The 15,330-nt window shown below is 56.0% G+C and overlaps 1 protein-coding gene across 12 annotated transcripts in view; it reads right to left on the reverse strand.

The window, feature by feature from the left end:
* Positions 1–1,383: 1,383 nt before the first annotated feature.
* Fgd3 (FYVE, RhoGEF and PH domain containing 3) overlaps positions 1,384–15,330 on the reverse strand; it is a 50,305-nt gene continuing 36,358 nt past the window's right edge. For 8 of the 12 annotated variants that reach the window (XM_048800504.1, XM_015506288.2, XM_015506291.2 and 5 more), the window contains 7 exons: positions 15,149–15,179; positions 14,568–14,675; positions 13,500–13,562; positions 7,191–7,313; positions 4,409–4,549; positions 2,967–3,107; positions 1,384–2,340 (listed from right to left, as the gene is read on the reverse strand). In XM_048800504.1, coding sequence (XP_048656461.1) covers positions 2,086–2,340; positions 2,967–3,107; positions 4,409–4,549; positions 7,191–7,313; positions 13,500–13,562; positions 14,568–14,675; positions 15,149–15,179 — 862 coding nt within the window. In that variant the 3' untranslated portion in view covers positions 1,384–2,085. The remainder of the gene's footprint in view (positions 2,341–2,966; positions 3,108–4,408; positions 4,550–7,190; positions 7,314–13,499; positions 13,563–14,567; positions 14,676–15,148; positions 15,180–15,330) is intronic. The other 4 variants (XM_015506290.2, XM_048800506.1, XM_048800507.1 and 1 more) reach the window with 4 other exon arrangements.

Genomic DNA, 15,330 nt, shown 5'->3' on the forward strand with positions numbered 1-15,330 from the left:
CACCTTGCCCCTGATTCCTGGCAGTTTTACCTTCTGTGGACTGAGCTGTACCCTCTGCCACCCAGGGGTGGCTGGGAACATGGTGATTTCAGACTGCAGCAACGGCTAACATTTATCAGGATATTTCACAAGAAAGAATACCCGGGTTTCCTTTTTTTTGTTTGTTTGTTTCTCTTTTCTTTTTTTCCCCGGATTTCTTTCACCTCTAGAAAACACTGGAAGCTCCCTCTGTCTCTCAGGCCCACACTGGGGGAGGCTCCCCACATTGTCCAGCACTGGCCTCGGTTCACCCACACAGCCACTGTGAGGTCCTGGAGCCCTGTCTCCCTTCCCATCCCCACTGGGCTGCTGCAGCTGGAGACAGAGGTTGGGGTTACGGGCCCCACCCTGGGAACCCCACAGCAGTCTCTGGACCCCCACAGACGGCATTCCCTATTGGAGTCACTGTGTCCAGGGGGCCAATTCCAGCTGATGGCTCCGTGAGTCTCACAGGCTTCATCTGTCCGTGACTGTTTCCCCCCCTCAAGTGGGAACATCCTGGGGTGGTGATGAGATGGCAGGAATGAACGCAGCTATGGGAGCAGGTGGAGCCGTGTTAGGCCCAAGCGAGGGTGTGAGCCTCGAAGAGGCTGAGAGTAGGAAAGTGACATCAGGGCTGCTCCAGCCACCACGTGGGGCCCTTGTGCCTCCTGCACCTGAAGCCCTGCCCAGGCCCAAGCTGGGTGGGGCACTTGATGCATTTGCTTGAGAGACAGTCAGAAGGACCAGGCCCCAGCTCCTAGGTGGGCGCATGGAGCTGCTTTGCTTCCTCGAGCCTCAGCTTCCTCAGGGTGAAGCAAGACCAGAACATCCCATCAGCACAGCGAGCACCAGGCACACGGCCAGGTGTAGCAGGGACTCCACGCACAGTGTCCTGGGGCCTCCCCACACAGCCCAGGAGTCTCCTGCAGGAGCCGGTTCCCCCACTCTGTTCCCCCACCTTGCCTCTGCCCCACCCCAGCTCACTATGCCCGGGCCCCACCTTACCTGTGTCCCCATCTACCTGTGACAATCACCCATTTCTGGCTCACACCCACCCTCTCAGCCTCCCAGGTGGGCACCCCACGTCTGCCCAGGTGTCCCCACATAGTGCTGTGTGGCTGTTAGACCCCCGTTATCAGTCTCTAACTCCCCCACCTCCCACTGGTCCCCAGGGCTCTGATGCACAGTACCCCCACCCTCATGACCTTTGTCATGTCCCCCACGTCTTGTACACAAGACCCCAACACCCTTGGTTGGACCAGAGATGTAGAATTGCTGGGCCAGGGAGTAGCCCATGCAATTCTGTCACCCTTGCGTCATCACCTTCCTGGGGGGGGGGGCCCTGAGGCTGTGCCCACGTGCTGAGAGCCAGTGTTTATTTACACAGACAAGCCCGGCATCCACCCGCGAAGGGGACAGCCACAGTCTCCCACGCCCACCACACAGGGCCAGGGCCAGCCTCCCAGCAGTGTTTCTGAGTGTGATTGTTCAGGAACTGTGAGTCCTGTGGGACAGGGCAGGTCCACCCCTTGGTCCCTCCGTCGGTAGCTCAGACAGGGCAGCAAGCTGTGAGGCAGAGCCTCAGAGAGGGCAGAGAAGGAAGGTAGAGCCCCGAGAAGCAAGTCCCAGTCCAGTTCCACAGGGGCCAGGGCAGACCCCAGGCAGCACTGCCCACTCCAGGAGCAACGGCAGACCCGGTGGGAAGTGGTCCTCGCTGGGCAGCACCCACACAGCCTCCTCTCTCTCACGAGCCAAAGCGACCACAGGACCGACTCAGAGGACGTTGCCTGTGGCAGTAGCCCACGTTCCCTGCTCCCGTCACACTGCTGGGCTGGAGCCAGGCTTGGGCTCTTTCCTGAGACGTGCTGGGTGACTCTGGGCAAGCGGGTGGTCTTCTCCGGGCCTGAGTTTCTCCTCATCAAAGCAGAGAGAGCCTCCAGGGTCTGAGCCGTCGGACTTCCCACAGCCCCGCCCCCGCAGTGCTTGACTTCTCCACGTGGTCAGACGTTGCCTCCAGGAGAACAGAGGCTCCACGGGTCATTGTCACAGAGAGCAAAGCTTTGCTCAGGAAGAAGCTGTGCCAGTCGGGGCCTGGGGCTGCGGGGCACCAGGGCTCTCCTGGGTGGTGTCCCCGTGGGCAGCAGCACGCAGGGCTCCCAGCCAGCTCTGCCGCAGCTCCCTGGAGGGGGCCCTGAAGTACCAGTGCTGCTGACCCTGCTGCAGCTTCCACAGGTGTCCCGCTGGCAGCCCCTCCTCGGGGTCTGGAGTGCCCACCGTGCAGCCAGACAGAGGGATGGCGTGCGGCAGCCGGCCATCCTGCAGCAAGAGAGAGGGTCACCACCTGAGCAGGCCCCTAGACTGCCATGCCCAGTGCCAGGCCAACTCTGAGCCGGATGGACCTGTGGACATGCCCGCATTTTCCTCGACAGCAGGACAGGCTGCCCCTGGGAGGACGCTGGCAGGGGGCCTTGCCCACCTCACCAGAGCCCCAGGCCCCATGGCTTCCCTCTGATGCCCAAGTCCCAGGGAGCCCCTGTGACAGGGGCAGTCAGTAACTGGGACTGAGAGGGACTGAGCAAGAGTTCCTGATGAACGAGGGGGCATGTGGGCTTTGGAGCTGCACCTGCCACGTTCTGTACTCCCAGCTGCGTCCAGCCAGGGCGAATGAACAGGTGAACAAACAAGTGTGTGTGGGAGGGAGGGGCCAGCCCTCTGTGCACCCTGCCTGCCCCCCCATCCCCTGGTTGGCTCTGGGGTCCTGGCATCACGGGGTTCTGTCTCCTCAGGGTGGGGAGGAGGGTTATTCTGGGCAGCTGGGAAAACTGAGGCCTAAGACCACAGAATAGGTCAGCCCCAGGAGAGTGACCCAGACTTGCTGTGAGTGCTACAGGCCTGCGATTCTGGGCTGTGAGGAGAGGCAATGACCTGGGGCAGGGAACACATACCTCGCTGCTGCCACGCAGGTCCAGCACCCGGGGGTCCGATGCGGGGATGGTGGCCCATACCTCAGTCCAGGATGTGCCATTGTCTGACAGCCACAGGGGGCCGCAGATGAGGCTGGGCTGGGGATCCACAGCGGGTGGTTTCTAGGAACACAGAGACAGGTGAGGTCACTGAACTGTAGAGGTCTCTCCCTTGAGGGGCCAGAGATGCTCAGAAGGAGCTGGCCACAGAGATGCGGCTGAGACCTGGAGGGAGGCTGGGTCCGGCCTCACTTGGTTCCAGGGGTCACTCCAGGCAGTCCAAGGGGCTCAGGTGCCACAAAGTCATGAGGAGTTTGTAGAACATCGGGAGTGAGGCCACTGGGTCAAAACCTCAGGAGAAAAGCCTAATAGTAAGTACCAAGTGTAGGTCACCATGCAAAGGACCCTGCCTGTTTCAGTTCTTCATACACCACACGCCACATATAAGCACACCCACCACACAAGCGTACACACACAATTCCCATGCCACACACACATACAACTCCCTTACCTGCCTCACACACAGGTCCTGGTGATGTGCTCTAGAGGAGCCCCTGAGACATCTACACGTGGTTCCAACACCATTTGCTAGATCTGGTCTCCTAAGACCTGGTGGCCCTTTGAGGCCTGAGCTCACCCTCCACAGGTCTCCTAGAATACGTGTCAGTATTGACAATGCAGAACAAGGTGGGCCCAGGTGGGCAGGGCACGGAGCATCCTACTGGACCTCCATTCTGCCCTGGTCCTAATATCCTTACATCTGTGACCTCTTAGAGCAAAAACCCAGAGAAGGGACCCCTGACAGCTACGAGCCAGGATGGTCAGGAGCTTCGACAACACATTGACCCCAGCCTATCTGGCCACCCAACTGAAGCCTTAGGAGGAAAACCAATGTTATAAACAGTTCCCAGGAGACCCAACTTCTTGAAGCTGGCGCTGAGAACATCATAGTGTGTCAAGTGGAGAGAGAGGGCAATACATTTTTCTGGAAAAGCATGTTTTCCCTTTCTCAGATTTCCTAGGACTTCAGAAAGTAGGGACTGTGTTAGAAAAGTGGCCATATTCAGGGGAAGTAGGGTGGGGAGCTGGGACTTCCCACGTGCCTCCAGGACCTGCCTGTCCTAAGGACTAGCAGGGAGGCAGGCCATCGGGTAGACCTCAGTGCTGGACTTGGGGGCAGCTCCATACTAATCAGGGCCACAGGGAGTGGAGCTGACACAGGTTCCCATCTAACCCCTGGGTAAGAATGATTCCCAAGCCTCCGCCCTGAGCCGCCCTGAGAAGCCCAATGTGCACTTACTTTGTATGATATTTTGCTTTCAATTGGCAATCACTCCAACTAGCTCTCCCCGGTTCCAGGACCTGTGAAGTCCACTGAGACCCCTTCCCCATCATTTCCAATCTGAGGAACCAGGGCCACCCACCTCTGTGCTCTGCTTGGAATCAGAAGGAGCCTCAGCACTGGGACTTGCAGGGGCTACCCGCTCTGCCAGGAAACACCCTCTGCAGACCCGGCTCTGTCTGCTGTTCTCAGCCTTGAATTCGGAGCACTTCCCACAGATGACCTGCAAGACACAGAGCACCTGTGACCCCGCAACCCAGGCAGAGGAGAAGGAGAGACTCAACAACGTGGGAGGAGTAACGGCTTGGCCTAGAATGAGGAGGGGGCCAGGAACCCCCTCTAAGGGCAGAGCAAGACTGGTGCCCCCATGTCCTGTCCTCCTTACCTGGATGACCCAGAGTTCAAGGATCTATATGCAAAAAGAATGGGCTGAGCCACCAAGCACATGAGAAGACCCCAAATCACTGGTCATCAGGAAAATACAAATCAAAACATAAGGAGAAACTACCTCACACCCTTCAGGATGGCTATTATTTAAAAAAAAAAAAAAATAGCCAGGCATTGTGATGAACACCTGTTATTCCAGCGACTCGAGAGGCTGAGGCAGAAGGTTCGAAGTTTGAGGCCAGCCTTGGCAAGACTATGTCTCAAAATAAAAAGGTCAGGGGATGTAACAGTGACAGAGCACCCCTGGGTTCAGATCCCGATGCCCCCCCCCACACACACACACATAACAAGTGTCGGTGAGATGGAGAAATTGGAAACTTTTTACTATCAGGGGGATGTAGAATGGCACAGCTGCTATGGTACAGTGTGGTTCCTGCTCAAAAAATTAAACATAGAATTACCACAGGAACCAGCAAAACCCCTCTGGACATACACCAAAAGAACCAAAAACAGGAACTGGAAGAAACAGGTGCAGAGCTCCTAGCAGCACTGTCCACAATCCCTCAAAGATGAAGGTGACCCAAGTGTCCATGATGCATGAACAGGGAAATCCATGCATAAAATGGAATACGGAAGAACATGGAAATAAGCCAACCGGTGCCCCTTTGGGACTCTTCCAGAGCTCTCACTACCCTGGACCCCATCCCCACTGGCAGACTCCTCCATTTCTCTGGGCCTTGTCCCATTGTCTCTTCTGCCTCAGTCTTCCTCCCTGTACTGGGTCATCTCCCCAGAACACAAGCCTCTCCTCCTGACCCAGCTCTCTGCACCCCCCCACTTCAGCACCCCCTTCTCTTTTCAACCCTGGGCATTTCCATGCCCTGACTTGACATTGCCTGGGTCACACCAAACTTGGCCTCCCTGTGGTCAAGGATGATGCTGGTCTCAGCACCTGTGAGCCCTTGCAGCATGGAGCCACCCCTCCTGAGATGCTCACTCCTCTCTGGGCCATCTCCCCTGCTTTCCTGACCCCCATCTAGACTGGGGCTCCCACGGCTCCCTCCCTGGGCACAGCCAGCTGAGCCCTCCCACCCTGTCCTGCGCACTGTCAGATGCCAGGCCCCTCCCCACTCCACCTCAGTCAGCTGACCTGGGCTCCTCCCTCCCTTCCACGGCAGCCCAGGCTCTGGATAAGCACCTCTCACATCCTCTTCCATTCCTTCCTCACGAGAGACTCCAGCTGTCTCCCATCTGCTTCCCACCAAGACGCCAGCACAGGAACCCACAGTACAAACCTTCCAGAAGCTCCATCTTCCACCTGACCTTGCTGGCTTCCCTGACCCAGGCATAGCTTGGGCCTGAGCCACAGCCTATGGGCCATCCTGTACTCCCCACACTCTTCTCCCCAACTACTCAGCCATTCACCCTTCCATCCATCCCACCACCCATCTATCCATCATCCATCCATCCATGTAGCCACCCACCCACCCACCCATCCAAGGACTCATCCATTTATTCCTTCCTCTTCTAGACCCTGGCCAGCATGGCAAGGTTTTACATAAAGGCGTGACAAGGAACACCTGCAAGGAACAGACTGTTGCCACCCTTTGAAAAAAACATCTCCATGTCATCTGTGGTGAGATCCACTTGCTAACAGATGTAATTTTAATACCTTAACCTAAAAATACTTGAATCATTGGTTTCTTCCTCCCTCCCCTACCCCTGGTACTGAGGATGGAACCCAGGGGTCCTCTATCATTGAGCTACAACCTCAGCCCCTGTTATTTTTTTTACTTTGAGACAGGGTCTCAATAAGTTACCCAGGCTGGCCTTGAACTTGTAAACCTCCTGCCTCAGCCTCTGGAGTCACTGGGATTACAGGTGCGCTCCAGGGCACCTGCTCCTCAGGGACACTTACATGCTCCGAGAGTCCACTCTCAGGAGCAAGGGATCTGGAGGTGAGTGAAGAGGGATGGAGATGGTGTGGGTGTTTGTGGGGGTCTGTCAGAGATGTCCCTCTTCACAGGGGCCCTGGGCACTGGGGCGAAGGTCAGCAGGAGAGCGCTCCACCGTGGCCACACCCCTCCCCTCCAGTCCCTCCTCTGCTCCTCGTGCAAGGACACTACCATCCCTTTGTGCTCAAGGTCGCCCAGCTAGGGGCGCTGTGGTTCCAACTCCAACGTCTTTTTAGTTGCAAAGAATGTTTGTCAGTCACTGGAGCTGACGGGAGAAAGGGGATTAAGCTTCTACTGCAGAGGGACAATCTCATGCTCAAGGACATCTGCGTCCAAGAGGCGGGATCTGGAGGTGTCCTTATGGGGCTGCCATGTGGTTCTGAGAACTCACCAGCAGCACGCATGCGCCGCATCTGCCGCTGGCTGGCAGGGCTCAGCTCCTGCCCTTGAGGACTTGTGAGCACCTGGCAAGGGACCCCTGCTCGGTGTCGGAGCCCCTCCCTCCCTCTCGCCCCCACTCACTGCCCCGCACAGCTTGCAGTGATGCCTCCTCTTGGTGATGGAGTTGAAGGTCTCACCGCAGCTCTTACAGCTCTGCTTCTCCTTGTCGCGCTTGGCCTTCGAGGAGAGCTTTCTGGACTCGAGCTACAAAGACGCACACGGTGCCATCAGCTTCCATGAATGTACTGCAGCACGCTGCCCCACTGAGGAGTGGAATGAGCTAAAGAGTCAAGGAGGCCAGATCCCCCTTCCTGCGCTGACCCCCAGGGTCCACCCCAGTGCATCGTATCCCATCAAGCAATAGTCCAAGTGGATCAAGAACTTTATGTTTGGAACAACTCGGCCAGTGACTATCTGGTGTGTCTGAGAAAAAATATCAGCGGAGCCCAGGCTGGAGGGAAATGGTGCCTACTGGGATGGCAGTCTGCACAGATGGCATGTGGCACCAGGGACCGGGGTGTCCCCATCTCCGACCCTGCAGCTATTGGAGATTCTGAGTCCATCTTTCATCCAGCTCTGAATTGGGCACTCAGGCAGGTCCTCCCTCTGCCACGTGCCTAAAACACCCATATGTGCTTGTGTATCGGTGTGGGAGCGTGTGGGAGCACACAAGAGGAAACCGGGCAAGCCCAGGCCCTGCTCAGGGGCTGGATTCCCTGTTCTGTCTCCTGCAATGCGACCTGAACTTCCCAGAGAGGTTGGTGGCATGGAGGACAGGAGCAGCCTTACCGAGGCTGCAGCTGAGCCTCAGTCTCCCTGTCTGACTATGACCAGTGACAGTCCCCAGGCTCCTGCCCTGGCCCTCATCAGCCAAGAGGCCCGGGATGAGTCACTTCTCCTCTCTGAGCTTCAGTTTCCCCATTTGTAAGGTGCAGCGAGTAACTGAGGCCCAGGGCAGGGAACGGACAGTGAGAAGGAAAAGGACAGCACAGAGGAAGGGGGCCATCTCCGGGGTCTGCCATGGCTCTGCAGCCTCTGTCCCCTGCCCACCTTCAGGGTGCCCACATTCCTCTTTCTCAGGTGAGAAATCAAAGGGCCAGGTGGAAGGAGTGGTTGGCAGTCAGGTGGCCAGACAGCTCGGACTTGTGACTCTCAGGGACCTAGGGTAGCGGACCCTTCCATGGCACCCGGTAGGCAGCTGAGAACCCAGGAAGCTGTGGGGCCATCAGGGAATCGGGGGATGGAGGGAAAGCTGTGACGTGCTGGGGCGTGTGGCCAACAGCTCAGCCCCCAGGATCAGTGGAGGCCCAGCCCCAGCCAAAGTTCAGAAGAAAATTCCTGGGGCAAGGAGGCCTACTCAGGGCTGGGGACAGTGCCCTGGGTTCTGACAGCCTCCTTCATCAGGCAAGTCTGCTATGGTCAGCCCGCAGAGCTAAGCCAAGCCCTAGGACGGGGGCCCTAGCACTTCCTGGCTCCTACATAATAAGGCCCATGGCCCATCCCTGATGAGGCTCTGCCCCTGACCACACTAGTTTCTCAACACAGAGATCTGGTTTGATTTGTAGATTGCAGTGACCAGAGGGGGAGGAAGCCACCTGTGTGGCCAGGGATGGGTCTACTGGCCAGCCACACTCCCCTCTTGGATGAGGTTACCAGGCAGTTTGACCCAAGGAAAAGGCTCAGATTCTCTGCACAGGTGTCAGAATGTCTGAAGGCTGGACCCAAGTCTTTCCAGGATGTTGGCCCCGATAACTGGTTAAGTAATTCCGCCCGAACCACCCAAAATATGCCAGTGTCGACCCAGAAGTTGGTCTCCACCAAGGGCCAACAGGGCTGTTCCCTAAGCAGTTCTTCTTCATTGGAGTTAGCTGCACATCAGGGAACTGGGGGGGAGAGCTCCGCAAGACAGACTCAGACCCCAATCAGTGGCCCTGATGGAGTCACATCGGTTACATCAGACAGCGGAATGACACAGCATGGGAAATCCAGGTGGACACAAGCCAAGGGCACGGCACAGGGTCTTTCCTACAGGAGGCGGTCAGCAGAAGCCAGGCCGGGCCCCTCTACTCTTCTTGGGATGGCTCTTTCCTGGAGCACAGGGTGGGCCTCCTCCAGGAAAAGCAAGTCCCGCATTGTGAGGGAGTCCTTGGCACAAGGGTGGCCAGGGTGGGGTCCTTGCTGGTGCCTTGGGTCTTTGTGTCACCACCCACAGTAGGTCTGGCACCCTGGGACCTTTTGCACTCTGACTTTTCTGTGGACACAAGGGGACTTTTGCAGAATGAGGAAGGCTTTGAGTTCTGCGGGGCCCCTTACAAAACTTCCTGGTTGGGGTTTGGCTTCTCTTTGGAAAGAGGGTCTTAGAGGGATAGTACCTCTAAAGACATCTCAGCCCAGGAAATGAAACCACTGTACCATGGGTAGATTCATTTTCCTTTCTACATATGCTAAGAAAAAGCTTTTAAATTTGGAATTCTGGAGCAAAGATCACTCTTTGGTGTCAGAATTAAATTTTTCTTTTGAGAACCTTGTAAATGCCCACTGTGCGTATATATGTCCCACCCTGTTTGCTCAGTGCAGGTCGACAGACGCACCCTGAGCCATCCCAGGTCTCACCCAAAGCTCAGCTCAGCTCAGCTCTGCTGCGGATGCGGTGGGGGTGGAGACACCCATGGGAAACACACAGTGATACCTACTGGGGGCAGGGGACGCCTCAGCTGTAGGCCTATTGTTGGAGGTGGGGCAGGCCCCAGGTTTGTGCAGGTGAAGGGACAAAGATAAGGAGACCAGAACTGCAGTTGTGACCCCAAGAACCTGGCTGTCATGGGGTGAATGCTACAGAACCTGCAGAAGGCTGAGCCTTCTCTGGGCAGGAGAAGGCAAGTGGGGTAGACCAAGCAGTCATTTGGCCACGAGTACCATAGTGACCACAGTCTTACCCAGGGAGATGCCAGGCATGGGTTGAGGTAAGGAGGTGGGCAGGCATTGAAGCGCCTATTGTATTAGGCACCCAACAGCTTCCCTCTCTCCTTCCAGGGGAAACTGAGGCTGGAGGAGGTAACACTTGCCTGAGCCTCACTCCTTGGCCAATTCTGAGTCTGTGTCTTTCTACAGGGTAAACCATTTTAAAACATGACCTTTTTGGTTCCTTCCAGCTAGAACACTTCTGATCTGGGCACTGACCCCCCAATTAGCCCTTGCCATGGACTGTTCCACCTGCCCCATGCCCCTTGGGCCAGCCCTAAGCGTGGCTATTCCTACAAACAACCCAGTCCTCCTCACCCAGGGCTTCCTTGACCACAACCCCACCCACTTCTGCTTTTTCTCCATCTCTAGGGCATTGAGGGTCCCATCTCCATGGCGTGGGGGCTCAGCCCCAGGGAAAGCAGCACAAATAAGAAACTGGTGGCTTCCCAGGGTGCCCACAATCCTAGCTACTCCAGAGGCCAAGGCAGGAAGATTGCAGGTTCGAGACTAGCCTTGGCAGCTCAGCAAGAACCTGTCTGAAAAAAAAAAAAAAAGTGGGGGCTATGGATGTTATTCAGTTGTAAAGTGTCCCTGGATTCAACCCCTAGCACTAAACAAGTGGCTTTCATATGCCTTAGTGACCAGTGATGCCTCCTGAGGCCCATCCCAGGCTGAAGACTGGATCCAGTCCAGGGCATCATCATGAAGATGTGGGCTGCTTGGGAGTGTTCTCACACAGTTGTGTGAGCTGTGGAGTCCCCTGCTGACTGTGAGCATGCACCCTTCTGGCAGCACAGTCTGTGGGTGCAGCCACACACTCACAAGTACCCACTGTAAATCCCTATAAATAAATCCAGGAAAGGGACCAGGAACCACATGGGTCTGGGTACCACCAGCCTCACTCACACCGTTGAGCAATATGAAAAGTTGCCCATGAGCTGATTCACACAATAAGTGTGGGCAGAGCAGACAAAGGGGCAAAGGCTCGGGGCCTGGCAGAGCAAGGGAGTCCAGGGCATCTCAGGGAGCAGGGCAGGAAACAGGTACAACCAGACAAGAGCTGAGCCAGGCAGCCAGCTGGGAGCTTAGACATTTGTTTCCCTGCTGATTTCCTGTACCACCCTCTGACTTTCTGACTTTCAGTTTCAACAGAATTGACCCCCAGGATGCCTGCTGTGTGGGCAGGCAGCAGTGCCACTGAGGAAGGGGTCTCTCCTCTTGCCTGCTTGTCTTGAGCTTCCCCCTTCGCCTCCTCGTCCCACCCCTGAAAGGCCCCAGCCTTCCCTGAAGCCTCAGGAACTTCCACAGGGTTGTCTGACGCCCATCCAGACACCCATGAGACCTGGTGAAGCTCAGGTCCCAGGGATGACACCAGCCAGGCCACCCAGGCAGGCCTACCTGGCCAGGGCTGCACACTGCTCCGTGAAGTGCTAAGTGATGTCACCCTACCAAAGAGGTATGTGCCTCTCCTCCCAGCCTTTCCCTGCTCTTCACCACCAGGTGGCCCTGTCCCCACGGGGATTCCTTGACATCTGCTTCAGGGCCAACACATTTCACTGCCCTGAACCTGTTTCCTCCCCCACAGTGGGACTGGCCATGACACAACTCCAGAGTAGCCACAGGACTGGGATACCAGAGACCTCAAGGGCTGGCCATGAATGGGCAGGCTGAGTCCTCAGCTGGCCTAGGCCTCATCCAGGTAGGCCCACACCTGTCCCTGAGCAGTGAGACGTCTGGGGTGTGTGACAGAGACAGAGACAGACATGAGACACAGGAGGATAGACAGGGAGACGGAGAGGAAGTACGAGGAGTGAGGCAGGTGTGCAGAGAATGTAGGGCTGTACTCTGTGGTGGTGTCTGGAAGACTCCCAGGGAGGGGAGGAGCCCATGTCTAGGCTGGGGCTGGGGATAGCCAACCTGAGCCCGGAGTACAGCAGGACCCAGCAAGGTGCCTAGGAATGGCCTTACCAGCACTCTGGTCACAGCAGCCACCCAGGGTGCTCCTGGGCTACCTGTGGCATCAGTGTTAGTGAGTGTCGGGCCCCAGTTAATGACATGGCTCCAGGTGCTGGTGCTCACTGGAGCAGGAAGTCACTGGGGGACTTCATTGTGCTTCTTTAATCTCCCACATTAAATGGAGGGAGAGGGGCCTCTCCAAGGTCTCAGGGGAGTCCCTGGCTGGCAGCATATGGCCTGGCCCTGAGTGTCACCCTTGGGGGCTGCTCTGACTTAAGGGAGATGAGAATACAGGAGGAGAGAGGTGAGAGCACCAGCTTAGGGTGAGGGTCTGAGGCCAGGATGCTTTACTGGGGTCCTCCTAAGGACCTGGTACCTTGCTGCTACATTACCGGGGGGGGGGAACCTAAAGAAACCTGCTAGCTTCGCTTGCTCTTAGTTGACTTAAAATCACTAATTCTGGAGGTCACACAGCTGGGCGATCATTATCAGTCTCCCAGTAGGTTTTTTTGTAGGTAACAGCTCTGACACGTGGACTATTGTGATTATGGCCGCCCAGGTTATTTTCTAGGGACTGAAAAGCAGCCTATGCTGAAAACTCTGACTCCTCACCCAGGCCTGGCACGTGTTCTGTGGGAGACTGGACAAGATGAGAACACTTGGCATGGGCCTTCATGTTATGCCTCTCCCCTTTGTTCCATTTTAACCTTTGGGTCAGATTTTTATACTCAGCTCTTGATGTGGACATGCTGGTCATTTGAAAAGTGTTTTGTCCCAAACTACAATGTAGGGTAGACTTGCCTGGTCTGTCTGTCTGTCTGTCTCTCCCCCCCTCCCTCCTTCAAGGCTAACGGCACTTGCCAGCCACCATGACTGGAAACACCAAACCATGAAAGGTGTAAAAAGAGGTGGCACCAGAGTTCCTCCAGGATATTTAGACGAAAACAGTCCTTCCCTTAATAGCCTAGCCCTCTGCCCTGTTACTCCTCCTAGTCTGTATCTCCAACTCCTCAAGTTCCTGAAATGGAAAAGCTATTTTGTGAGCAAAGTTCCCACTTCTCCATTCTTTGGCGGCTGAATAAAGCCTTTCTTTCTCCCCAACACTCGTCTCTTTGACATGGGTTTTTCCGTGGATGATCTTCTGGACCTGGGTTCAGTATGATTACATGTTTTGTTAAGGCCTAAATTTTACACGGAACAAGCACAAATGTTCATGTAGAGCTCAGAGAATTCCCTGCACAGTCACACAGCCATGTGACCACCACCAACAGACTCCCTCGTGGCCTCTACCAAGAGCCCCAGCAGTGACCACCTCCAGGATCCAAGTCACCAGAGCCTGGTCTCAGACATAGCTTCCAATTGCACACCCTGGCCCTGAACACACTGGGGGGAGGGGCAGGCTGACCCCTGAGCTTTGCTTGACCCCTGACACCTCCTTCTCCTGTTGACTGCTGGGTGTGGGTCACTTACCCCTATGGCACCCCCACTGCCATCGGTCACCAGTGCAGGCTCCATGGAGCTTGTGCTCACCATCTAGAAAGGAATTCAGAGGCTGAATGTAAGGTGGCTGCAAGGCCACATGGCTGCATGTTCTGTGCAGCAGGGGGTCACTTCCTCAAACTCAGCACCTCTGTGCATTGGGGTAGGAGGTGCAAGAGAAAGAATCAGCAAAGTCTAATAAAGTCTGTGATCTGAGTTCGGGGTGGAGCTATTCCCACAGATGGGGCTGCTAAGCAAGGCTTGGCAAGCTGGTCCATCCTGGATGCACCTCCACAGAGCCTGGACCCAGGGCATCACGTTTCCTCTTCCCAGGGGTCCTTGCTATGCCCCTAGCCCCCACCCAGCACACTACCCAGGAACAGACACTTCCAGGCCTTCCTCACAGCAGGCTGAGATCAACCTCCTTGTTCAACTTTCTCTCCCAGATAGGAGGGATGGCCAGGCTCTGCCTTGGCCTCAGCCCTGTCTTTTCCTCCTGGCTACTCAGTGGAGACCCTGCAGCAGGCCTCCTGCACCGACCCAAATCCATATGGAGTCTACCCCTGTCCCCCAGGGCAGCTCCCCAGGGAATCAGAAGAGCTGCCCTCAATACTCTCTCCACAGGGCTCTGAGCTGACATTTCCCGGAGCATGAGGGCAGAATTCGGGGAGAATTTACAACTGCAGAAAGATGTCTGCAGCCATTGGACATCCTGGGTTGGTCACAGTGGCATATAGGAAGGCCACGGGGGCTCAGTGATGATGGCGATGAGATGACAGTGATCTAGGTGTGTCCCTGAGCTTCTGTGAAACTCAGGTTCCATGGGCATGAAGACAAGACCCCTCCACGCACAGGGCTGGCATGCAGATGGCAAAACACAATAAGGTACTTCTTCCACACAGGCACGGACCCCCAGACTGTGGAGCCCAGCAGGCTGCAGGGGGCACTCCGTCAAGGGCGGGCAGGTGAACACATGTCTGAGCTCCCTTCCTGGATGCCTGCCCCTTTCTCCTTGGCAGCCAGCCATCCCCACCCTCCTGGCACAGGCTGCTGACTCACCGGGGAATCTGGGCAGAGGCCCGAGTCCTCGTCCAGGCTGCAGGCACTGCTGAACGCCCTGAAGGTCTCGCTCTTCTGCTTGTGCTTCTCAATGGTGGCCTGAATGACCTGGACCCAGGACAGAGTCATAGGGCTATCAGAGCTTGAGGAGGACTTGCACACTGTGGGGGCCACTTGCCTGCCTCTGTCCTCAAGGATGGGGTCTGGGTGTTCACGGAACACTGCCCACACCTGGGACCATTTTATTTTCCCTCAATGAATAGCTCTCCCTTGGAGCCATTGGGACCACAGAGACCTCCTCTGAAGGAGGACTCTTACCTGCAGCCCCTCTGGGCCCATTTGTGGCTACTTATTTATGGGGGAGGAATTCAAAATGGCAAATGGATTGAAAGTCTTGTGGCATCTGAAGGTGCTTATGAAGACATGCCAGTCACTACCTAACTTCAAGGGGCGGAACACTGGGAGAAGCAATGGGCGGTGGGGGAGATGGTCACAGAGCCACCTTCTCTGTTCCAGCAGGAAATGGTCACATTGCTCAATAACTTGGGGATCTGGTTATTTCAAAAATTTAGAAGCTTTACCTGAATCCATTCTTTCTTCTCTTCTTCTGTCCTATAAAAACGAGAATAGTATTTTACTAACCTGGTCTTGGAGACTGACTGTAGACCGCCAGTCTCTCTCCGCCCTGCGCACACACCAGCCACTCATTCTCCTAACTGAGGCTTGAGGCGTGGAAGTTTGGCTCTCAGGGCCCGAAGCAATC

Source organism: Marmota marmota, unplaced genomic scaffold (genome assembly GCF_001458135.2).
Source record: "Marmota marmota marmota unplaced genomic scaffold, marMar, whole genome shotgun sequence".
NCBI classification, from domain to species: Eukaryota; Metazoa; Chordata; class Mammalia; order Rodentia; family Sciuridae; genus Marmota; species Marmota marmota.